The sequence below is a fragment of the Pelecanus crispus genome, chromosome 17 (genome assembly GCF_030463565.1).
Source record: "Pelecanus crispus isolate bPelCri1 chromosome 17, bPelCri1.pri, whole genome shotgun sequence".
NCBI classification, from domain to species: Eukaryota; Metazoa; Chordata; class Aves; order Pelecaniformes; family Pelecanidae; genus Pelecanus; species Pelecanus crispus.
In genome coordinates, this window is record NC_134659.1 from 2492598 (window position 1) to 2518886 (window position 26289).

Here is a 26289-nt window from a genome sequence, read left to right on the forward strand (position 1 = left end):
TGCATCGTTTAATCATATAGGTCATAGCGAGAGACCTTTTTATTGCAGCATGATTTCATCTTCAAACTATTCCAATATCCACTTGTGTACAGTAGGTTACCCATTTATAGGTTTCTAATAAAAGCAAATCTTCCTTAAGTGGCTATTACTGGATTTCTCCTTTCAGCCTAGGGATCAGCAGGATTCTGGGCTTTAAAAAGATCTCGGGGGGGCCGAATAAGAAAGTGACAACCGAAGAATGTCATGGCAAAACTTCGATATGTTCTAATTACAGCACCGTTAACGAGAAGAACATTTGTCAGATCAGAGCATTCATCACGTTTAGCATAGACACACTGAAATCATCTATTCACACAGAGTCTGAAGATTTTCTACTGATCTCTAGTTAGATTCCACAGAAGGCACTGTCTGGCAAAACAAGGTCAGTTACACCATCTGGAAATAATTAATACTTTAAAAAAAAAAATCAAGTATTTCGTTTAGGAATTTGCACAGTCTGTTGCTAAAGAAAATTATGTATTTATTTTCTTTTAAAAATGAACCGAAATACAATGTTAGGAAATACCTGTTCATTACATTTAGATACATAGTTTGAGACTGACTTATTTCCAAAGTGTTCCTTCACAGAGAGTTATATTCACATGCACCTTATATGTTTTCTACATTCTCCACCATATTACACCTCATCACAATATTTATAAGAAAAAGGCTAACCTTCAGACATTGACATTTAGTATGAACATCTGCAATGTATAAGAAACCCTGAATAGTAATTCGATTGCACCGAGACAGATGTAGGCTGGTAAAATCATAAGGCACAGTACTATGCATAGGGAACATGGGTTTTTCTCTCAGCAACACCGACGTACTGACCTCGCTAGCCCATCTGCAAGAACTGTATTTGGATGAAAGTCACTGCGCCCTCCGAGTACAGGGACTACGGTCACCTATCCAAGACTGCTCTGATGACCCAAGGATTTTACATGTTACAGCGGGAGTTAGAAAACTGTAAGGTATCAGTGGAGTTTTAGAACACACAAGGGCTCTTTTATGGCAAATATGAAGTGCATACATTTCCCCAAACCCTTATCAAATTAAAGTAAAACCAAAACCAAACAAAAAAAAAACCCCAAAAACCCCACCATCAAGTGGTATCTGTGGTAAACACTAAATATAAAAACGTGACGTCCAATTTTCAAAACTGCCAGGTACCCACAGCTCCGAGTGCTCGACATATGCAAAAAGCTGCAGGTTTTATCATTAAGAAAAAGTCTGCCAGCGCAGTTTGTTTTGAATCTCAGCCGGGTACTGCAGAGAAGTACCGCGGATCTTTCCATATTATTTTGGCTCTCCGCTTCCACAACAGCGTTAAAACTTTGGCAGGCAGGGGATTTGTATCAATCATTTCAGCAGAGATCTCCGGGTGCAGAATCAGCCTTTTGCTTGTATGGCTAGGATTAGTAAGACATTGCTGAGATCATCGTGTATGTGTTTCACAGACAAAACAGCTATTAGTATTAAACAAGAAAAAAAGAGAAGAGCTGTAGTCTGCAGTGAATAGCCCCTGCGTCTATTTCGGAGGTAGTTTTAAAGAGGATGACCATGGCAAAGAACCTCTACTGATAAATTGCTGCTTAAAAAGTTTTCAACTGCACGGAAGTCCTAACAGGTCACAACGATTGTAAACCATTTCAGACTGAGCAACACACTCACGCTTCCGCAAAAGTCACCTTAAAGCTTTCCAGTTAGTCTGTTCTGAATTCTTCGGTTACCGGGCAGCTAGAGTTCCTATTCAAGCTGGATGGGAAGGATAAAAAACTAGTAAAGAGTATCTTGTAAGCAGAAGATCTCTATAATCAGGTCACTGTTGTGAAAGAAGCTTCACGTTCAGCAGCTGGAATTAGTAAGATCAAACTTGTAAAGAACTGAAGGCAGCCTGGGTGTCTGTCTGTGGTACCACGTTCTGCGGGGAAGAGGAATACTTCACTGTCCCACTGAGTTCAAATAAAACCACGTTTTTTCCCTGCAACTCGGACAGGCAGACAGTATTTGGACCCCTGTCTAAAAGCAATGTTCATCTGTCAGATGCGATGCTCATGCTTTGTCATTTGTTTATATAAAAATATTGCTAAACCAAACAGGTAAAAATGCAGACAGTAAACAGAGCTTGTTATTTACAATGCAGAGACTAGCAGTGTAGTAAAACAGAGGGAACACTATAAGGAACATTTTAAAACAAGTTTAATTGACTTTTATAAACGTGATGTCTGTTTTGCTGTAAACCCAAGTAATTTGCATTTGTTTTGTGCTAACTTCCTAGAAGAACGTGACTGAAGTGCCAGTGGAACCTCACTAGGGCTGGCAGATTAACAAATTTGCAAAGCAAAGAGCTACCACAAAAATAAAAGCTGTCCTGTTAATCTATTTAGACAAGTTTAGTTTTAGACTACTTTTATCGTGCTAACCAGTCTCACAACTAATGAAAATGATGGACTTCTGGCGTTCAGACCTCACGAGTGTTTAGCTTTCCAAAGAACAAAGCGCGCACTTGGGATCCGAGCGTATCTCAGTCAAGACAGCCGCTGTGACCGTGACCACCCTTCAGAAATGACACGGTCCAAGCCTCCACGCGTGGCTGTGGGCAAGTCCTGCGCTAATTCACAGGGAACTCAGCAAGTCAAGTGCTTGCAGGGCCGATTCCTCAGCGCTCTCCCAGACACAAGATTTACTAGCTTGCTTGGAGGGCTCTCCCAGTTTGGGAATACTGTTCACTATTCACTGAAAGCAAACATTTTATAAAGAAAATGGGGCTTAGTAATTAGAAACAAGACCAAAATATTCTCAGCTGTATTCCCTGGGTTTTGAAGAAGTCCTTTTCAATATAGGAAAAATCTGCTGAGGCTGCCTCCTCCTCCTCCTCACCTACTCTGGCTATATAGACTAGAGACCCAAATTAGCAAGACAGTTAACCATGCATTTGATTTTAAAATACAGTAGTCCCAAGTAAGATCCAGTCTTAAACATACACAACTCCTAACGGGCACCCTGTGCAGTCAGGTCATGCTGAACACATTTTCTAGATAAAAAGCAATGTTCTTTCCAGCTAATGACTTTATCTGCAGTTTTATAGCACCAGCCTTTAGTGAGATTGCTGTGTGCACACCAGAGCCTGTTACATGAGAAGTTACCTCCTAGTAACCAGTTCCCAGAACTCACAGGAGAATGATTATGCTACATTTGCCATTTTATAGATGAAACTGGTTTAGAACCAAGACGCTGCTCTGCATTCCTAAGAGAAGACCTGTTTGCACAGCTCCTAGCACACCAACACTGCGCTGTCCTCTGCCCGGCTCCAGGCACCACCATCACTCTACAGCCCCTGCATGAAGTGTTTTCTATGCCTCTTTCCTAACAAGCTATTGCTCCTGAAAGGTTCCCTTCTCCTCACTCTCCAGGTATACTTTATAAAAAAAATGCATAGAGTAAAGGGCAGTGGAGGAAGAAGAACGTTTCTGGCTCTGAAAACGTGCCACATCTATTAGAGATTCTACTAAAATCGATGGTATCTTCTGCTACTTCCCCCCAAAATGCACTTCCCTGATCTCCGTTCAAATACAACTTCACTCAGCCGACCAAAATAAAAGATACCAGTCATGCATTATTATGAAGTGAACCATGAACATACCATACACGCTTGTATTACTTGTAGCTGCACGGATAAAGGCTAGACTGTTATTTTAATATCATTACTAAGCTTATTGAATTTACACTTGTAAAACAGAAGAACTCAGAGATGCCAAGTACACGAGAACCTCGGTTTAAACGACAGGCCTGGAAAGCCTAGAGCTTTGGCTCTATCTTTTTGACTCTTTATACAGGCCTCCACCCAGCACTTCAGCAGTGCTGTGATTAAACAGCAGAGCAGAAGATGCAGCCCCATCTTCTCAGAGGGAGGGTCTTGTATTGAACATGCGGTCACCTTATCTTAAAAATCACCCTGATAATTCCTTTGTTTGTATACTGAGAGCCTCCTTGTTTTAACATTAAAAACCTGCTACAGAGAAACTCATTACATTTAAAACCTTCCGTTCATAAAAGCTCTAAATTGTATTTAAAATTGTGTTCAGGCACCTGGCAAGAGATCAGATGTTTTTGTAAATGGACTCAGGCCATGTGGCTGCAAGAATTAACAACCCGAACGAGTTGTGCTGTCGTCATTACAGGTCACACCACCTTTTCATGTTCTTGAAAGATAAAGGAAGAGGAAATACAAGCTCATGTATTTCAAGAATGAGAAAAACGTAGGCATTTCTCTCTCAAAGACCCAAAGGAATACAATTAGGAATAAAGCAATTCTTCCCATAACGTATTTTGATTTGCATCAGTTCTTGCACCTTATCAATCTTTCCTGATATTTCACAGATTATGCTTAGATTTTGGAGCACGCTTGCAATTATTAGGTGTGCCCCCCACCCCCATTTTCTAGTTACAGTCCTGAGGCTTAAAAACTTTTACTTGTCTGATAGGGGAGGCATGTTTGCTTTTTATTAAAAGAGCTCCATGGAATTCAATGGAATTCACTCTACACACACACACAAAAAAAAAGAAAGAAAGAAAAAAGACATTTTTAAAATGACCAGAATCTCAAACATGTATATAAAACAGCTCTTTAAGTTCAACATTTTTGTTTTGGGAACACAGGAAAACAAACACACACACACCTGGCAGAACTGATGATTTAAATTTGAGCTCCAAAGAAACATACAATTGATTCATCAGCCCTGAACAAGCTGGCTCACACTTGTGATGGACCAGTCCTGATCTTGAATTCCCCTACCAGTTTTCCATAGACTTTTAAGGGAAATAGCAAGCGTACAGAAGTTACTAGTTTTATTTAGATATATCCTCTGTTTCATGGTATTTCTAACCTCCTTTGGAAAAAAAGAAAATTCAGATAATAAAATTTCAACACCAAATTCCTTTGGTGTCTACATGCCATGGTATTTTTAAAAAATCTCAGCCAGGATAGATAAGGGAAAAGCAGTGCAGAGAAATAAAATTCGTCAAACCTAAGTTAGCAATTTGCAAGTTAAGTTCCTAATGCATTACATTAACATGTTTGTGCTTTTGACAAATGATGAAAAACTCTCCCCAGAATAAAAAGAGTTCAGTTGGAGATTAACTGAAAATACGTATTTTAAATCAATTTCCCTTGCTGTCTTAAGCAAATGAATCTGTTAAACCATCCTGATAAGAAACAGTTTGATTTCTAAAACAGCATTATTAAATAGCACGTCCGCCAAACTCATTTTACTCAACAGCTGACCTACCCAGTAATGTAATATGCACCACATTGTGAGTGAAACAATTGGATAAAAGTTAGCCCTTTAAATGCGTACATTTTGACTGAACTTTTTATATTCAAGATTTAGCCTCTAATAAAAAGTAAATCCATTAAAAACCTCTGCATTTAACTTCCTTACACATTATTAACAAACAGTTAAAATCCAAGGTATGTATTCTGGAAATACATAGCTCTCTATTAGCTGACCAGTTTGGGTAGCACAGTACATAGAGGTATACCGCCATTGGAGTCGGATGTTAAGTTAGCCCTCAGCTTGTTCGCTACTCCAACTACGGGAGGCAACTTGGAACCTATTCCTGCGAAAGAACTTGTATAGCTAGAAATCCGTTTACTGGAGGTTTTATCAGTGCTGGGTGGTTTGGGCGTTCGTTTACAAATCCAAGGGTGCCTTAAAGCTTGACTCGGAGTCATGCGTGCGGAAGGATCCCAGCTGAGGCATTCTTTTAAGAACTCTATGAACAAGGGATCGTCGCAGCCTTTCAGTGCCGTCACCCAGTCTTTGTTCCCTGGAGCACCTCGTATTTTGCCCCGGCGCGATCGACTCCCATTAAGGGTCACTCTTCCATCCGCATGCATAGTTACAGTGCAGTAGCGAGGATGACCCTTAGAGTTGATGAAGTTCTTGGCTCGCTTGGATTGATCCAAAAGCTTCCGAGGTGGCATTCCAAGAAGTTCCATCATACAAGCCAGTTGGTCTCCCTCATCCTCTCCAGGAAAAAGAGGATATCCAGTCAATAGCTCCACCAGAATACAGCCAAAACTCCACATGTCTATAGGCATCCCATAGCGACTTCCCAGAATTACCTCTGGTGCCCGATAAAATCGAGACTGAATATACGTGTAGACTCTTTGGTGCTCAAAACAGCTGGACCCGAAATCTATAACCTTGATTCCACTCCTCCCTTGCTGTTTTAGGAGGATGTTTTCTGGCTTCAAGTCACAGTGTATGATTTTGTTTCTATAAAGGGCATCCAAACACTGCAGGATAGAGTGAGCAAACTTGCGTACCAGTTGGATACTGAAGCCCTGAAACTTATTTCTTTTAATCAGCTCATACAGGTTCATACTCAAGAGTTCAAAGGTCATACAGATGTGGTTCCGAAAGGTAAAGCTTTCCAGCATGTGAATAACATTCATACTGCCCGTTTTATCCTGCTTCTTCAGATGCTCCAGAATCCGGATTTCTTCTGCTGCTTGGCGATGGAATCTCTTTTCATTGCGAACCATCTTTAAGGCTAAGTGTTGGTGGAGTTTGTGATCGTAGACTTTAGCAACTTGTCCAAAACTGCCCTTGCCAATGATTTTAAGTACTTCATACCGGTAAGCGAGATGGTCGTGGGGCACATGAATGTAGCTGCCTTGGTCATCATCATACCCTCCGTTGTTGGGACCACCAATAACTCCTTGTCTCTTTTTTGCAGCTGGACCCACAAAGTAAATTTCAGAAAAATTAAATATCTCTTGCTGCTCATAAGCAGACAACTGATGTTTGTACTGTTTGACAGCTTGCTCTGGGGCTTGGGAAATGGCTTTATGTGCTTTTGAGGAACTACCACCACCTTTCGAAGTGCTTATGCTCTCTATACTTTTATCTTTTGTCAGGGAAGGGAGAGATCTTTCTGAACCAGTAATTCCTGCAGACTGAAGAGTGCTACTCCTTCTGTTGCCAGAGTCCTCAAATAACTGCTCCACTTTGACCTGACTTCCAGTCAGAGGGTGATCCTTCATTGCGAGTTTGTTGCTAGAAACCTACAGATGGAAAAACAAAAAAATAAGCTTTATCTTTTAAAGCACAGACTACGAATAAAATCAATACTGCACAAAACCAGTAACGTCAACAGGATTTGCATTTCTGTTAGGGACAAATATAAAACGCTGGACCTTAACTAGCTCAAGGTACAAGCATAGTTACAGAAGGGTACACAAAGAGAATGCAACTTACTGAAACAAGCACTTGCACAAACGTAGTGCATTTTTAAGTCCGTAAAGGGCAAACCCTAGACAGTCAAGCGCTCAACCAAGGACACAATACCTATCTCTACTAGTATGCACGTAGTCAGCAAGCAGCCGGGGGACAGCTATGTTTAGCTTTAAACGTGGGTGCAGCAAACACAACCAAGGACAGATGCAACTTGCACCTGTCTGAAACACGCAACATAACATGAACGTGCAGAGAAGTGTTAGGAATATTGCAAAGACAAGTGTGCCAAAGGAAGACAAAGAAACGACAGCAAGTGACATAAGGCTGGTGTGATCAAGCTGAGCAAGGAGCAAAAGGGTGACAGAGCAAGGCAAGATAAACCAAGCTCTTTTTCTGAAAAACTGATGTTTTTTTCTTTGAAGGGGAAAATACCATCATACCCACAAGTGCCTTTGAAATCATGACAGCTGCACAGCTATCTTAAGACAGACTTGGAAGCTTTGAATAATCAAGAATATCTCTTACTCCAACTTTGTTGACAGCAGTCTGTAACCACTGCCTCTTACTGCCATGTTAAAATATTTACATCTGAAATGAACGCACAGGAGGTGAGAAAAGCACTGTGAAATTCTTCAAGCTTGTCATTTTTACAAATTATTAAATGCTCAACTCCCTGCAGTTCAGTTCCTTACTTGAACAGCAGTTATTCCCCTTCTCTACTCACTGACGCTCCATGCTGACAGACAGCAGAGAGGTGGTGTCTTATCCTGTGCAACACTGAAGAAGCCATGATTAGAGTAGCAACATCTGTTTTCCATTTTGTCCTTTAATCTAAAAATAAACATTTGAGACACATGCCAAACCGAATCCCTGAAAACCAAAATAACTACACGGGAATCAAACAAAAAATATAAATAAACCTGCAGATCCACAGCAATAAAACCAAATTCCTTTTTAGTTACATACAATCCAACATCCCAGCACAGTCAGTAAATAAGGGAAGTGAGTGTTCTCGCCAAAAACAACTACACGTCTCTTTTAAGAGTCTGTTTGCCTGTGCTGCCTTGAAATGTTAGCTCTTGCTCACAAGCCCCCAAAAAATGAGCATTTCCTGCAGAAGTCAGTCCTTATCAATAGCGACTAGGGGCCATCGGCTATATCCTACTAAGTTCCACCATTCTGAGTCCTATCAACACAAAAACACAGTGCACAGTAAGAGACACGCCTTTCCAGAAAGTCTTAAATAAAAAAGAAAACCACCAAAGCCCAGCCCTGGTAACTTAGAATAAATGCCTTTTTCTCAGAGTCTGGCTGAACCTCCGAGATAAGAATGACATATTTTCAGAACTGGCTAAAAGATTATTCAGTCCAGCAGACTCAAACAGTAAGTTTACAAATAAACAGAGAACATAAGCACAGAAGGAGGTTCACACTTGTTTGTTTTCTGAAGTTTTCCGGGGGGGCAGGAGAGAAGGGAGGAAAAACAAAACAGAAGGAGCCTGTCCTTCTACAGTAGAAGTCTTATTTTCACCTTTGCAATCAAAACTCGATATTCCTCCTACATGGGCTTCGACTGCATGCACAAGAGGAGCAGCTTTTTACCACGGTGACTTCAGAACAGACACAACTGCACCTCTGCAGCCAGCCACCCTAACGCGGAACATCGCCGTGACAGTTTGCATTAGCAGGGCTCGGCAGCACAGACTCCTCTAGCTGGATGAATGAATTAACCACCAAGACTTCAAAACGCGCTACTGTATCGCACAAATTTCTTTCAACTATTTGATTTCCAACAAATGGTGTTAACAGTCTGAATGTCATAAATCATAGCAACATGATAAAGTGTGAAAGCCTTGCAAACAGCGCTACATCTAAATATTCCCTATTCAGGAGCAACAGCAACTCTGCTAATGCTGTTTGTGGCAAACATTCTGTACCTTTGAATCCTTCAATAAACAAGGAATTCATGATTCCATTTATCCCAAAACTATTTCTTAATGAAGAAACTACAGTTAGAGATCTCAAACCCGACTCAACAGCCATTCAGTAGCAAGGTCTAAATGTTCATTCTTAGACGACTACCAAAATCACTTGCCACGTGACGGTCAGACACAAACATAGATCAATCTTAACTTGAACTCAGAAGAGCTGCAGCTTAAAGTCAGATGACTTCTGGGTAACAGCAGCTTGCTTTCAACAGCTTGCTTTTGCAAGTCACAGGCTGCACAGGTTTTGTTTTCTTGATAAAGTGCTATTAGCAGCCAAGAAATTAGACTGACAACACAAGTGGCAGCCCGTTGAAAATTTTCACGTACTTACAAAACTTCACTTTAATTGAGAAGGAAACAGTTAACCCAGTTCCTACACAATTGGTTTTGCAAAAGTGCATTAGCTATTTTCTGAATACTGAATTAAAACTCTCAAAGCAGAGATATTTACGTTCTCTTATAGCTAAGATGAAAAGAATGGACAGCTGCAGGCATCAGAAGTTTTCAATTCTCATGTAACATTACATCGCAATACAAAAATCTTGCAAGAAGGAAACCAAATATCACTTAATTCCAGATACTTTCCCATTAAAATTGAGCATCGTGATTTTCATCCTTACATGCTTCATCTCGGTTCTGCTCGCAAGATACCACTCAGGTTGGATTTTTTTGATGTGTCATTATGGCAAAACTAGGCATTTTATAATCCTTAATCTTGCCTTCAGAAGTTAACAGGCTTGATGGACAAAATACAGGTGAAGAATAAGATACACCAGGGAAACAAAATATTCATAGAGTTATATTTGTACTTAAGCGGATAGTTCCACGGATTTCTGTTCGGTTATGACCAACCATAGTTACACTACAACTTTAACACTGCAGCTTAAGAGTTCCCACCCCTCCACAAAAAACCAAATCCACTACTCTTCAAACTCTACTGCTCCACAAATCTCTACACTTCTTCCACTCTCCCTCAATATTGCCAAAAAGGGAAAACACAGACCCATGCTGCTGAGTTTGCTCAGTGAACAGCACAGACCACATTAATTACTAATATCTGTTACAATAAATTCCCACAAGGTGATGATTTTCAAATGCATCTTACTCAGTGAAATGTCTATTTTCACATTTTAGAGAGTGTTTTTTTAAGCTCAAGCTCCTTCACTTCTGCCAGAACTCAACAAGAGCCAAAACACATTTAAAAACCATATAAAGGTCAGATCACTGTACAGCTAAACATGACCACTGCTGCTCAGCTGAATTAAGTTAAGGAAAGATCTCCTAACTCCACATCTGCTGAGGAAACACAGCACTTATAAAGAAGCACGTTAACACCTTCAGTCCATAAAGAGCTATTTTGCTAGCAAATGTAAAGGCAGATAATGCCAAAGTTTTCAGAGGAGAAAGATACTTTTGTAAGATGTTTGGCAGCCATGCAAACCCACAGTGCTCCTTCTGCTGTTCATAAGTACTTATCTCTTGGAATTTTCATGAGGGAAACTAAAATGGAAACGTGCAAGAGTTAAAGCAAAGCATGTGTGGATTTACATACTTATCAACATACAAGGTGACAGGGCAGAATGCTTCAACTGCTTGTAAAATAACTTTCTGGATTAAAACATGAGCTGAGGGTAGTAAGATAGGATTTCTGAGGCTGCCTAGCAAGTTCTACATTGAACACAACACCCCAGCATTTCTATGCGTAGCAAAATGTTAACAAGGTATTACAAAGCTGCAACATCCCACTTTTTAAATTCATTCTCTATAGTGAGATACCTAACTCCTTGACAGTTTTCACTGCCACACAACACAACTCGGTGAAGACCCAGACAACTGTAAAAATACTCACATTAGATCTTCCAAGGGAAGGGAGTCCTGAGGGGCTGTGTTCTTCATTTGTAGACTCTTGGTACCTGATCTGATCTATCCTCATATAGGAGTCGTATAATCCATCTCCAAACCTGGCTGGAAACATCCCATATACAAACCAGTTAGTCACAACAATTCACGTTGATACAAACGCTGAAATGTAGTCTCACTTAGTGCACGTTAGTCTGTAAGATCATCAGTTCTCATTCATTTATTAAATGATCTTTAGAATTTAACTGTATTTTAATAGCACAACAGAGTGCAAAGCTCTTGGGAAATCTTAATTTGTGACACTTTTGATTTGGAACGCCTCTTTTTTCAAGCAACTTCTGCGCTGCAAATACATCCTTAAGAAACATTAACCAACATACTCCCCTTTTTCCCTTAGGTAGGATAACCCCAACCTAACCCCACTGTGAACAACGGAAAACGAGCATACACTTAAATACTTGATAGCACCAGCCTTTAAAGTAGGCTGTCCTCTAAAAATGGTATGTGGGAATTACAGTTAGCAGCTTTGCGGCGGGGGGGGGGGGGGTGGGGGTGGGGGTGGGGGGTCGGTTGGCACCGTTAACCGTTGGCAAAGGCCGTTAAAGAACTTGAAATCGCGACGCTTCACGCCACTGGCCCCGCAGCGGGGCTCGGCAGTTTTGCCAACGGGGGAAACCCAAGCGGGCAGCCAGGAGCGCCGGGCTCCCGGGCCAGCCCCGCCGGGCTCCCCGGCCCGCCCCGGCCCTCCCCGAGGCCGCGGCACCGCTCCCCGCGGGCCCCCCGCTGCCGCCGCCGGGGCAGCCCGGGCAGGGGCCGGCGGCCGCCCCAGCCCTCTCCCGCCCGGCCCGGCGGCCTCACCTGCGCCGAGGGGCGCCTCCGGCTTCCTGCCCAGCAGCATCGTGGCGGGGCGGGGGCGGCCCCCATCCCCTGCCGGGCCCCGCTCCGGCGTCCGGCGCTGCCGCGGCCAGCGGCGAGGCTCCGGTCAGGCTGCGGCCGCCCGCCACTGGCCCGGCCGTTGCCACGGGAACGGCCGCCGGCCGGCGCCTGCGCAGTGGCGGGGCGGGGGAGGCGGCGAAGGGGCCCCGCCGCCGCAGGCCTCGCCGCGCCGGTCACCGGGGGAGCGCCCTCGGCGCACAGCCTGACATTTGTAAATCCCTACCCGGAGCCGGCGGGCTGCATCCCGCTCCTCGCCCCTCTCCCCGGTGCCCCCCGGCAGACCCCTCGCAGAACAAAGCACAAGCGCTGGGGAGGAGGCTCCGTGGGGATAAAGCCCGCAGCACCCCCGGGGCTCACGGCGATCGCTTCCCTCGTGCGGCGGAGGCCGAGGCGCACCGGGGGGCGGGGGATCCGCGGGCCCTCGCACCGCGCCGGGGGACCGGGGGGCACCGGGGGGTGCGGGCCGGGCGGGCCGAGCGAGGCCGCGGGAGCGGTTTCCACCCGGACGCTTTTGTACCGCGGGCCGGCGCCATGGCGGCTGCCGCGGCCTGAGGGGAGCGCGGCGCCGGCCGGGGCGCGGGCCCGCCATGTTCTCCAGGCCGTTTCGGGTGAGATCCAACACCGCCATCAAGGGGTCCGATCGGTGAGTGCCGGGCCGGGGCCGGAGCCCCCCGCCGCGCCGAGGGGGGAGGCCCGGAGGCCGCGCTGCGCTGAGGCGTCGGTGCCGCTCGGAGGCGGCCCAGGCAGCGGCCGTGCGAGCGGCGGCCTCCCCGGTCCGCCCCGCAGGCAGGCAGGGAGCTGTGGCTGCCTTCCCCTCGGGTTCGTGATGAACGCCAGCTCCCGGCCTGAACACGGAACGCGCTTTTCGCTTGAAGGTGCTGCCGCAGTTAAACCAGACTTAAATGAATCGTTCCGTCGAGGCCGAGCTGATCCTTCTTTACTTTTATGTTCTTAGGTGCGTAGTGATGCTAGGCTGACCTGCCGATCTTTTAGGGTCGCTTTGACACGTCTGAATGACAAACCCGCTTTGTGCCAGTCACTGTGTCTTAAACGTCAATTAAAACGGGGGGGTGGGGGGGGAATCTGGCTGCACCCCTGCTCCTCCGTGCAGGAGTCTGTAGGTGACGGGCTGGGCTCAGCAAGTCCGGCGCTGCCAGGTGCGCGCTCAGGAGCTCCGAGCAGTAATGAAATCACAGGGCACGGCAGAGGCAGAGACAGGAGCTGTAAGCAGATGTTTAAGGAAGCATATGAGCAGGGCAAGCATACTTGGCCTTTCTCCCAGTATTCTCACAGCACGCAACCATCTCATTTGTAAACCGGGACACAAAGGCTTCAAATTATCTGCTGTGAAAAAGTGGGAATCTCATGAACAGCCAGGAAAATAGTAACTACTGATCTAGGAATTATTTTGAGGGATGGTCTAGACAGCTTTGTAATACATTTGTGGTTTTATCGTTACAGGAGAAAACTACGAACTGATGTTGCAGCAGCTTTTCCTAACCTTAGTGCTGAACAATTGACTGAATTTATTCCAAACAAGGAAGAGCTCAATGTCATCAAAATATACTCTCACAAAGGGGAGGCCGTCACTGTTTACATGAATAACAGGAACCCAATACTGTTTGAAATTGAGAAAGCCCTGTATCCAACAGGTATGCGGAGTGGAGGAGAACAATCCTCCTTCTTTACTTACTGGGCACCAGCCTTTCCCCAAAAGATTTTCTTGTGTCTGCCTTAAGTACTTATCCTGTCACTATAGTATCAGTACACTTCATAATCTTTAATGCATTTATTCTACCAACATCTCTGTGAAATCAGTGGCATTTCTGGATTCTTTCTGCAAAAAAAAGGAAATTGAGATGCTGAGGAGTTCGAAACCCAGAAATAAGTCTTTTAAGTCACAGTGTAGCTTCTTAGCCCCTTTTCTCTCTTTTGTCCACTGCAAGGTGTCATTCCAAGAAGCATGATGTCCACTTCCAGGCAGCCCTGGAATTATGCAATGAATTGCTCTGATATTCAATGCTGTATATTTTTCCCAGACCCAGCAAGTCTTCCCTGTTGGAGTAGCATTTTAGCTCAAAGTGTCCTTGATTTAAGCAAACTAATGCAAACATTTCTCTATATCCTTTATAACAATTCATAGGAGCTTGAACTGACTCGCAGTTTATTTTTCTCCATCACGTCTACTAATTATTGTAGGGTTGCTCTGACTTCAGATGCCTTGATTACCCGAGTAACAGGAGAGTGTTTAGTTGTGGTTGGTATTGTACTGCTTAAAGATGGGAAGAAGCAACAGCTGGAGCAGTTTTAATGATGCATCTTTAAATTTGGTTCTGTTTTGGGACAGTGTACTCGCTGTGGGTCTACCCAGATCTTCTCCCTGCTTTTTCAACATGGCCCCCTGTGCTACAGAAACTAGCAGGAGGAGCAGGTAAGAGGACTAGAACTTTGTCACATTGCATTGCAAAAAGGAGTTGCCTTCAGGGCTTTTTTGATGTTATCTTTCCCAGTGGCAAAAACATAACCTGAAACAAACAAAAAAAAAGCATAAAGAATAAGTAGTCACAAAGCAATTCATGGTGATGTCCTAAAAAGGAAAATAAATTAGCTGTAAAAAAGTTTGTGGATGAAACAAAGTAGGTTAAGCTGTTTAAATGCAGTAACCTGTTCCATGTGGGAGTCTCAGATTTGGAAATATCTTCTCAGGGTGAACAGCAACTCTGAATTGGGACAGAGAACTGCCTGTGTCATTGGTCTGTCTTTTTTATAACTTCCCTTGTGCAGCTGAGTTCCTTTGCTGCCACCCTGCTTCCTGTCAATTCAGAGGTGAACTAGCTTATCTTAAAGAAGGGAGTTTATATTGGAACCTACACTTGTAAGCACTGTCAAGCAAATTGTGGATTGTGCAGGTGAGGTTGGATTTGCATTCCTGGATTACTGGCTCTACCACCTAATTATGGATCAAGACTAACAGGAGTCTATTTTCTGGAACCTGCTTTGGATGCAGTTCAGACTCATGAGAATCAGGTCTTTGTAAACTTTAAATTGCAGAACTGCTCAACCAGAAAAAGATTAAGTTGCAGCCGCTGCAGCTTTAGTCTGTAAATGGAAGTGTACGTGTAGGAAGAGACGGGGTTTTTTCCATTACGCAGTATCTAAAGTAGAACTCAAGCCCCTCTGTTTACTTTGTTTGCTTTTGGGGAAATAAGGTGCTTGGATGTGTAGCTGTGATAGACATCTGAGCAAGCCTTGCTGCTGACTTGTAGTGACCTAGTTTCTGGGAACAAAAAGTCTTGCTAATGGGGGAAGGACATTGATGAAAGAGGGCTGCAGGTCATTCATCTCCCATGGCAACCAGGCTACCTCTGGGTACGATCCAAAGATAAGAAGCTGGCCACCGAGACAATGGCCAACAAAGGCAGAGGGAGAGGTAGAGCCACATCTCAGAAAGAAGAGAAAGCATGAGACTACCCAGTGCTGCAGATGTGGAGGGAGGGAGCAGATTTAGGGAGCATTCAGTTACAAAGAGAAGCAAGGTAGTGCTGTTCGTGATACCTGTTCCGTGAATTCAAGTATCTACTGTCTGCCCTGGTTATTTACATAATATATACATGCTACTTACTTTGTCACGAGATGGTCTTTATGTGATTTCTGTCCTCAGAGATGTGGAGCCTTTGTTGCAATTGCAGAGTTCATTCTAGATTTGCTGAAAGTAGTTGTGACAGTGAATGGGAGGAAAAATATTGTTGGCTTCTTCAGCATACACATTAAATCTATGATGCTGAGAAAAAAGTGAGATGCCTTCAAAACCAAACCATGGAACACAGGTCAGTCCATGAGACTGCAAGCTCTAGACAATTATAGCTGCTATGAGGGAGAGCAGATGCTCTTCACATAATTTGGTGATGACGTGATGCCGTACGTGCGGCATGGAAAACCGTTCTTTACTCACATGCCAGTCTATTCATCCCAGGTATGGAAAGCAGAAGGAAGCACACAACAAGGTGTACTGCTTCTGTCCAGATCAGCAAGGAGATGGTTAAGGCTGCTTTCTCATGCTGAGGAGAGTTCACAGCTGAGTGCAGCTATTGTGTCACATCAGGAGGGTTGGGTCAGCAGTGGCAAATTTTAGGCAATTCTCTCTTCAGGGAGAGAGCTGCTGGGATAACCTGCCCTTGGGACAGGAAAGAGTAAATGGGTAGTCCCAGACACATCGTGTTCTTTTCTCTTTCCATGTCATTAATGAAGAGTACCACGCTCTAGGCGGGGAGCTCATACCTTTCTGTTAAACACAGTACTCCCTTTGGGCCTGACAGGGCAAGGGGCTGAGCTCTTCCGCAATTTTTTGGGATGTGCCCAGCACCCTTACGCCACAGGGTGGTAGCAAGAAGTGCTGCCTTACTAGGAGAAACGGGGAATCATGTTTTATCTGGTATGTGCTCAGCTATTAACAGGCTTGTGTTTTTGCTGAGTAACAGGAGGGATGGGGGTGGAGGAGGTAGTGGCTGAGGCTTTCATTGAGAAATGGATGCGCTTTATTCTTTTCTTCAGATCTGATGCTGCCAGGAGTTGTAGTGCCATCTTCTGGCTTTCCTCAAGTAGAACGGGGCACGCTCTGTGCTGTCACCCTCTTGGGAAACAGGTATGGAGGAATTCTTTATTCATATTTTCTTCTTAGAAACTAAAAATGAAATTAAGCTATTTTTTACAGGAAGACTCTGGGGGTTTTGAGGAAGTAAAAGCAGATGGTTCTTGTGCATTTGGTGCGCTGTGAACCTAAACAATGGAAAATGCAGCAGGAAAAAAAAATCCACCTAAGTTTCTGGGTTAGGATATGTTTGAGCTCAGGTGGACAGCTTTGCAAATTGGTTCTTTTGGACCTGTGGGGGCACAACTGGTAGATTTGGTTTGAAACAGTAGGTTTTTTTAACAAAAGATTGTATTCTACACAAGTGTCTTTTTGCCTATGAGGAAATTGAGAGTGAGGGAGCAGTGCTAACGCTGTCGGGGTTTTTCCCTCCACTGCTAGTCTCTTTTGGCAGCGCATATGCTTCTTGTACTTTACTACAGCGAAGAATGTGTCACTGCATAACCTTCACTTCAGTGTCATGGCTACACATATCCTTGGGATTCTTTGGAAGACTTTACCTGCCAGAAAGATAACCAGAAAATACATAGATGCTTTAAAAAAAGCAGGTTGTAAAGAACAAGGACATCATAAAAGAAATTCAGGACATCACAATGGCACAGTTTGTCTTTGTCCAAGTAACACAGTGTATTTGTGCTGTCCTGCTGTAATACTCCCTTCTTTTCCCAGAGCTCCAGTAGCAGTTGCAGTTGCCACTATGTCCACTGCGGAGATGCTGGCTGCTGGAATGAAAGGGAAGGGCTTTGCTGTGTTGCATACTTACATGGATCACCTCTGGTGGGTATATTGCCAGGCATTTGGTAAAATGTGTAACAAGTCTCACGTGTTTGCTAAAATCAAAATCTGTGCCCCAGTAAGCATAATCTGTCAGTTCAACATACTGAGTTATTTGGGTACAGTTTAGATACGACCATTATTAAGGTTTCAGCTACATGGTTTTGATCACCACACTTTTCTGACAGAAGCAGGTGTCTGTCCTGACATCTGTCCATTATGTACATATTGGAAAGAGATATATAAAATTACTCACTTGAATAATTCAACCTGAGAGTAATTATCATAGAAATGAACGTAGAACATCCCTGTTACTCTGATTTTAGGAAATCTTCTTGTTCTATAAAAAGTGAACTTCGAATCATTTTTGCTTAAGAATGGTCAACTGTGCCAGTCTCAACCAAATAAATGAGTTGCTCTGCATTTGGATTCAACTAGTCTTTTCAGTTTTAAATTAAGATTCATGGGGGGAACATAGAGTTTATGGAGGAAGCTGAGTTAAAAATAAATTTTATAGTTTTGAGAATGCGGAAGAAGATCCATGCAACTGCCAGTGCTTTTATTAGGGTGACATTTGTTCACTGTCCTATGGTTTTCAAAGCACTAAACAGAAAGCTATGTTATGCTTTTTCTTCCTTTTATAGGGAATATGGTGACAAATCTTATCCTCCTACCTTAGCTCCCTTGGTAACAGATTCTGCTGAAAAGGAGAGTGCTGAAGATGAGGAAGAGATGGAAGGGGAAGAGCCTGTCATCAGCTTCTCCACTGACCCACTGCAGCCTGTGGACGTTGGTGATTTGAGCCTGAAGGAGCGAGGCAGTTGTGCAATACTGATGGGAAAGGAGGAACTCAATGAGACCAGAGCTGCAGAAACAGCTGAAGATGCCAACACAGAGGTTCAGCAAGAAGCTGAAGACAGTAGGACTCCACAAGGTATTTTTGCATACAAACGAAACCAAACTAGGCCCCTTTGGTTTGCTGAAGCCCATACCCACGATTTAGATTACTGTGCATTCTGGACAGCACTGTGAGAATGGGGTGGAGACAGTTCCATGTGGTCTGAAAGAACAGAGTACTGTGTTCTGAAAGGCACACTACTCGCGGCTTACTTGTCCTTTTTTTCCCTGCAGAGCAAATGGATGCATTATTTAATCAGTGCTTTTTTCATGCCTTAAAATGCAAAGTAAAGAAGTCAGATCTCCCTCTGCTCACCAGCACATTTCTACGCAGCCATATGTTCTCATGCTGGTATGTGGCAAGAAGATTGTCTTTGGATTTGCATGCTGGGTTTTTGGCTTGAAAACTGTGGAGATCAAGTGTGATATTTAGGGTGATGTTTCTGACTCAAAAGTAAACTTCAGTCTTTATCTAAGATTATGCTCGCTTCTTACATCAATTATTTTGACGTAAGGATTGTCCAGACCAGGATATGTGCTTGGCAGCTAACTTGAGTTGGCTGACATTTGTTTCAAGATTGCCTAGTCACTTAAATGGCTGTTTGCCTACCCACAGGAACATCAGCACTAGTTTCACTCATCATGTTCTATTTATTAGCTTGTTTGAAGTAATTCTTTCTCTGTGTGATTCATATTTCTGCTGTTAAGAAACTTCTAGCATAAGTAGCAAGATTTAAGAAGAAATTAATGGTGATTTATAACTAAAGAACTTTTAAAAAAATCCATTTGTAGCCCTGCTGGACAACAACTGGACATAAAGAAATCAAGCTATAAGAAGGTGAGGGGTTTTTTTTTCCCTGTTGGTTTTTTGATTAATTTAAATAAATGGAAGGAGAGAAAAAGTTTGAAGTCAAAATTGTTCAAGTGTTAGTAAAACAAACAGACAAACAAAAAACCTAGAAGCTGTTCTTAAAAACCAAGTTATTTTTCTCAGCTCTCTGCTCCTGCAGGATCCAGGGAGAAAAGTAATTGTCCTGAAAGCATGAGCACTGATCTGCTTTGAATGCAGCTAATGCCACTGTGTACTGCCATAGCTGTTAAAGGGTCCTGGTCTTGTCGGACAGTGCAGTTACTTGCAAGAAGAGGCCATTCCTTTTCTAAAGCTGTTGACGAACAAAAATGAAGAGAAAGGAGATGATATTGTCCCTGTTGTGTAGATGACAAGCAAAGACAAAGCGCATTGCCAAAGATCGCACAGTAGCCCATGCGAGATGTACTGTGACTTGGCTAAGAAGGTCACAGAGCAAACCGATGGCAGACCTACAAAAGGAACACTTGCTTACTCTGTTTTAGAGCCAGACAGAGGCACTCACTGCCCCTGAGTAATTGCTGTGTTTAGAGAAGCAAAGGTATGGGGTGTGGGTTTGGTTTTTTTTCAAAAGAAGTTTTTCTCATTTGGCAAGTAACTTTGGGGCAGTCAGAAACACATGAACAGGAATTTTAAATGCTTGACTCCATATTTCTGATTGTTGCTTCCTTCAGTTCTCTAAATTCCTGCAATGTATGCAGCACCAGAAGATCTTACAAGTGAAGGAGCTGAACAAAGGTGTGGAGAGCATCGTGGAAGTGGACTGGAAACATCCAGAGTATGTAGAATATTGTAGTCTTTAAAAGAGTCGGTAGTCTCTGAAAGAAGGGAGTGGAATCTGCTACTTCCAGCTCTATTGAATCTCTTCTATACTCTGCTTGAATCCCTGTTCTGAATAGCTGTAGCAGCCCTCATTTCCTCATCTTAATATGTGATGGAGGGGTCTTATACCCTGCTTCTATACAACATTGCTTATGTTTCCTGCTCTTGTAAAGTTCTTCCAGGTAAACTATATTCTTCCTTCTTTACTCAGTGGCACTGAGCATGCTTAAAGTCTAATGACAGTATCATGATTTCCACCTTTCCTTTCTTGTTAGTTGTGCATTCATCGATAGAACTTAAGATCAGAAAGGACTGTTAAATGATCTGAAAGTTGCACGTGGCTTTTTATCCTTGTAGTGAGTGTACAAATTTTCCAGAGAAAGAGCTTTGAAAATGTTAAGGAGGGTTCAATTCATTGCAATTTGTTGCAGTGTTACAATGACAAATTTGTGGCTTCCAGTTTGGATGCTAATAAAAGAGTTATAGTGTCAAGCCTGTTAGCAGTCACTAAAAAGCACGTTCCTTTGACAGTGCCTTGATAGTCTGTGTGGATTTCTTTGCTGTTGCTGGCAGAAGGGAGGCAAGGGGGTTTGAAACCTGTCAGGCAGTTTTCCATCTATTTAACAGTGACTATAATGGCATGACTGTTTCATGCCCTTCCAGTTTAAGCAGGTCTCCCCCTCCCCATTCCATCTATGTTCTGGGACAACTCATTGTTCAGCTTTGAAATGAACTTACCTGTCTAAACTATAACTCCAATAAAAAGATGACACTGCTGCTGAATAAATGCTCATGAAACTACAGTCTCAGAATGTCATATAGGATCAAATCAAGCACTTTGCAAAATCAGAAGCCAAAGTTAGAATGTCAAAAAATTTAAAAAAAAAAAAATTGCTGTCTTTTGCATTACACATTGATTTGCACTTTGCACAAATACTCTTACCTTTTCAGTTACTTATTACCCAATTTCTCTATCAGTGTTTCCATTATCTTTCTAAAGATTATTAGTTTCCTCACATCAAGAACATCCTACTCATTCCTTCTGCATTTTGGCACATTAGCTCTCCCTTGGAATTTCCCAGCGGGCCTGAGGCTTCCTGTTGTATAACATCTCCTTGGCAACTAATGGAGTAGAGAATATTTCTGTAGATATAAGCATATCTTCTTTTCTGCCTTTGGAAAGAAGCAGAATTACTTTGACTTTTTGCATTAACTTTTCTCTCATTATACTTGGCCTTATCATTAGGAGACAGGCATACTCAAACTCAGTTTGTCAATTCTCTTACCTTTAAGCAGAGACTCTGCAGCTCTGGTCAGTGAAAAGAGACTCCGGCTCCTGCACTGATACAGTTCTTAATCCTTTGAATTATGGCAGTTGTCTCTAATTACGGGAGTCAAAAATGCGTAGAATAGCTGGAGAGATTTAGTATCACCTGAGTTAAGGTGCTTATTTATGTGTGTCTTTGAAACGTGTACAAGGGCAAATTTAGTAATTGCAGCTAATGCTCCAAAATACTGTTCTTTCATCATATCCTTTAATCATAGAATGGTTTGGGTTGGAAGGGACCTTTAGAGCTCATCCAGCCCAACCCCTGCAGTGACAGGGACAGCTTTAACCAGACCAGGGTGCTCAGAGCCCCGTCCAACCTGACCTGGAATGTTTCCAGGGATGGGGCCTCCACCGCCTCTCTGGACAACCCATTCCACTGCCTCACCACCCTCATTGTAAAAAATTTCTTCCTTATATCCAGTCTAAATCTACCCTAATCCACAGACACAGGCCCCCACTGCAGTGGCATGCATTTGGAGGAACTGACATACTATACAACACACCAGAAAGTTTTTTGCATGACTCTGCTAGGTTTTAGTTTCTCAGTGAAATGGAAGTGATAGGTTTCAATCCCTTTCACTCACACCAAATAATTCTCATTTCAGCATTAAAGCATTTGCAGTACCTGAAGGATTTTCTTCAGCCTCTGCTGCCCAAGACAGCAAGAGTGAAGACAGAGAACAAGTGTACCGTGCTCCTGAAATCATCCCGCTTTATGGGGTCTCAACAAAAATGATCCCACTCTTTCAGGAATCTGGACACAGGTAAGCACTAGAAAAGTACAAAACAACCATTATTACATGAAGAGAGAGACTAACAAACCTATGCTGCTACATTTTGTTAGCCCTCCTGGGGAGGGCCCTGTGATGCTGTCAGGAAAGGTGATGGAATCAAGAATATATTCATTGCTTCACAAAGGGAAGAAAGATAAGAGGCTGTGACAACTGCATTCAGCAAGTACTCGCATCACTTCTCCCACAGCTAAGGAGGTGATAGCTCAAGTGTCAAAATTGATACATTTTACTTGGATTGTCTTAATTTGCCAGTGGATAAGGCATATTCTGCCCACCCACAGTATGGTTTACTGAAAAGAGGATGCCCAGATAATTTAAAGAACTCACTTGCCTCCTTGTGCCCTAATCTTGTCTGTTTTGATGTAGTTTAGATAGCACTCAGTGGCAGCCTTTCTTCAGCTGAGCACTTTTGTACAAGTGATAACTTGTACACAGTCCCCTGAAGCTAGGGGTGCCACTGGCATCATTGTCCCAAACTAGGCTCCCAAAACCAAAGGATTTAGAGTCTCTGTAATTACTGCTGTGAGCCTTTTACCTGGTATACCACAGCTGAGGTGTAACAGGAAGTCACTCGCTAGCAGATGTATTTCAGTATTGAGCTGTTGCTACCAGATAGTCAGGGTAGTTGCTGTCTTCTGTCTTAGTGACAGAACCCAACACCTAACTACTTAAAGTAGTAAGTTAAAAAGTTTTCTTTCTCTTTAGAAAAGGCAGCATCCTCTCAAGCAGTGAGGTGAGAAACATCATCATTAACTATGTGAAGACTAATGAATTGGTTGATGAAACAAACAAAAAGTAAGTAGGCACGGAAGTTGTCCTAACCTGCTTCCACAGAAGATGCTGAAGTTAGAGGAAAAAAGTGAACTTGTTTGCTTCTAACGCGTGTTTTTGTTTTGTAGCTTTGTGAAGGTGAATGGCGTTCTGTGCGACTGCCTGTTAGATAAATCGGAACAAGATGAAATCTCAAACCTTAAATGGGATGACCTCTTGAGCAGGTGACTCTCTTCCCAACATAGCGTTTCAGTATTACACAGGTTTATTGCATGCAACTCAGAACCACGTTATTGGAACTACCTAAGTTGTAACTTACTACGGTAACACACAAGAAAAAAAAAAATATTCAGAGACCTTCACTTGAAGAATCTCTTGTTCTTCACCATTTAACAAGCATCTAGCATTAACTGTTGTTGGGTGGTTTGTTTTTTTTTTTTTTTGCTTACTTACCTAACCGTTTATCAGGGAAAACTTCCTAAACAAACAGTGCCTGGTTCTGTGTATAATCTGTATGTACATATTTATAAAGCCATCCTTTGCAATAGATGATAGCTGAACATGCCCTTCTTAGGCAACCTCTGCATTTATAACCTAAACCCACCTTTTAGATCCAAGACACCTGAGTATCTGACACAAGACCATTGTTTCCATATACTGAAAAACTTTGCCTAAATGTCCCCAATGTCTTACTTGCCTGGAGCTTCTTCACAACGCAGTGCTTCTGAGGCACCTCCAGCAGCTTCATTTATTTCTGAAGCCAAGTTTGCTGGTAGGACAGTAACAGAGTTTATGCTGAATTTTAAGCTGAAGTTGCTTCACTGATCCGTGAACAATACAACTGAACAATAGCTTAAAGACAAAGGAGGTTTTCCTCTACAAGAGCCAATTTATAAAATTTTACCAATAACCATCTAAGCTATAATTTTTGTGAGTCAGTAGACTAGCTTTCTCTTTAGTCAGTCCCTTTCTTTAAAGAATAGCTAGTATGCAAATCTTTGCACGAGATCATCATGCGTTATCTTCTTAAGACACAAGTTCTTCTCACACATAGAATCTTGGCTTTCATGTAGTCTCAAAAACCTGCGAGAGGCTGCAGTGGAAAAGCACTCGCTGTACTGTATAGACTAATTGGATATTTAAACTCTGTTCAGGTGCCTTGAACGACTGCAGCCCTTACACCAGGTGACATTTTTTGGACAAGAGCCTGTTGTGAGGAAAGGAAACATAGAGCCCATCGACATAACCATAGCACAGAGATCGTCAAATAAGAAGGTAAAAAGAGAACTAATTTGAGCGGAAGCCTAGATTCTGAGAGCAGCTTTGGCAGCTCGTTTTTCTGGGATGAATGGGACATGACTTGCTAATACCTAGAGCAGTGATGTTTGCAATAATTATTAAAACCTGTAGGTGACAATTATCAAGAACCTTGAGCTGTATGGTCTAGACCCACAGTGCGTGGCCAACATTCTGCAACAAAAAGTACAGGCCAGCGCCACCATCACACCAGTACCAGGAACAAAAGACAGAGTTCAGGTCCAGATCCAAGGCAACCAAATCCATCATCTGGCCAAGATGCTGCTTGGTAAGTCTGTTCTGGAGCTGGGCTGGGCTGGATTACAGCAAGATACAGATTTTAATTCTTGAGCTCTGAATATTTACCTGAAGTGAACTCTTGGTTATGTTGCAGAAGAATACCAGCTACCTCGGAAATATATTCAAGGCCTTGAGAAGGCTCCAAAGCTTGGCCGGAAGAAGTAAGAGAAAAATCTACTGTAAGAATTACTCAGATCTCATTATTTATAGAATTGTTCTGCCAACAAATCAAGGATAATGTACAGGCACTATTCATTCAAAAATGAGTCCTGGATGTTTACCAGGTCTAGGATTCACCCAAATACTAATATTGCTCCAGCTGTTCATTTTTCATAAAAATAAAAAGCTGAATAAAACCCCTAGCATTATCCTTTCCTATATATTTTTCTAGACGTTCCTAATGGTGCACTCATTTTCTGGCTACAGTGGCTTTTGGCTAGTTTAACATTCTTGCTTTGCATCTTTTAGCAAAGGCATAGTAATAGAACCTCCACCAAAATGTAAGCAAAGTACATTCCAACACATTGTTGTGGAACAGTCCACAGATGGTGTATGTCAGAAGTAAAACCCACTTGGGTTTAGATTTTATCCTTTTTAAACATTTCCAGGTATTAATATCAGACATTTCAGCACTGAGAATGACCTCTATTAGCTGGATTGTTATCATTTATGTTATTTTTATATATAAATACATTTTGGGATGTGACATTAACTGTAATTTACCAGAGGTAGACATGGGTAGCAGTTCTGTCAAATCCAGCTAAAATATTAAGAGATTAATGGAACACTTTGGTCAGGTTTCACAGGGGTAGGTGTTCTGTACTGCTTCAGCTGAAGCTCAAACACTTTACAGTAGGGTTAAGAAATTTAAATTCACTTCTAGGAAGGATTCCTGTATTTTCCCTTTAGACTTAATACATGGAAGTTCCATAGGAGGGCGCCAGAAAAAAAAGTTAAAAGAGACTTCTTACTGTTTGATTTATTGTTGTTGTCTTTTACACTGTCTGCATATGACCAAGTAGTTTCAGACCCTTCAAAAAAGCGGGAAGTGAGACTTTTCTTAAAAATGCCATAGAATACTAGGAAGTAGTAAAAATAAATTACAGCATTGCAAAAATGCATTTCACTTTGCAATAGAAGCTTTGCTATTCCATTCTATACACATTATTTTACATGTTTTACAATAGACATGAAAAATAAATTCACACAAACTAGGCAACGCAATATACTAACCAAAGGCACTGCCAACAGTATTTTGCACTTAAGTAAGGAAGGGGCCAATACTTCTACCCTAGACACAGCCCAACTGACTGAGAATTTGAGTTTCGAGATCTACCGATTCCTCAAATGCCCCGTATATTGGAAAAAAACACCAAAAGAAACAGCCCTCCCCTTTGCAGGAGGTTTTCAGCAGCATTCACGGTAATTGCATAAGAAGCCATGCCTTCCACAAAATGTCAAAGACATGCTGGGTTCCAGGAGGGGAGAGGGAGACAGTCACCAAAACTCCAGTAGGAAACAACAGCAACAAAAAAGAAATCTTTACAGCTTTTAGCCAGAAAGATAAGGGATTTAAAAACAAGCGTCTGGATCTTACTTCTCAGAACCAATGGCAGTTTTTACAGTGTCCTTTCTGCTGACTGAACAGAAGTATTTATACAGTGCTTTCAAGACTCAAAGCACTAGATAAATGTTATTTACTTCACAAGTGCATAGTGA

General features: G+C 42.6%; 2 protein-coding genes across 4 annotated transcripts; one reads left to right on the forward strand and one right to left on the reverse strand.

Moving 5' to 3' along the window:
- Positions 1–4471: 4471 nt before the first annotated feature.
- On the reverse strand, positions 4472–12032 carry DYRK3 (dual specificity tyrosine phosphorylation regulated kinase 3). Its single transcript, XM_075722257.1, has 3 exons — positions 11993–12032; positions 11124–11239; positions 4472–7114 (listed from the first exon to the last, which is right to left on the reverse strand). The coding sequence occupies exons 1-3, from the start codon at positions 12030–12032 to the stop codon at positions 5543–5545; spliced, it is 1728 nt and encodes a 575-aa protein (XP_075578372.1). The 3' UTR covers positions 4472–5542.
- A 614-nt stretch (positions 12033–12646) lies between these two features.
- EIF2D (eukaryotic translation initiation factor 2D) lies at positions 12647–24921 on the forward strand. Of its 3 annotated transcripts, XM_075722294.1 has the most exons (15): positions 12647–12713; positions 13532–13722; positions 14418–14501; positions 16622–16712; positions 17388–17495; positions 18137–18426; positions 18624–18741; positions 19182–19227; positions 19932–20035; positions 22015–22173; positions 22909–22998; positions 23103–23198; positions 24129–24249; positions 24385–24559; positions 24665–24921. In XM_075722294.1, the coding sequence occupies exons 1-15, from the start codon at positions 12658–12660 to the stop codon at positions 24733–24735; spliced, it is 1800 nt and encodes a 599-aa protein (XP_075578409.1). In that variant the 5' UTR covers positions 12647–12657; the 3' UTR covers positions 24736–24921. The 3 variants fall into 3 exon arrangements, with proteins under 3 accessions (XP_075578409.1, XP_075578411.1, XP_075578410.1); XM_075722296.1 differs by lacking the exons at positions 18137–18426; positions 18624–18741; XM_075722295.1 differs by lacking the exons at positions 12647–12713; positions 13532–13722; positions 14418–14501 and adding an exon at positions 15732–15897.
- The last annotated feature ends 1368 nt before the right edge of the window (positions 24922–26289 follow it).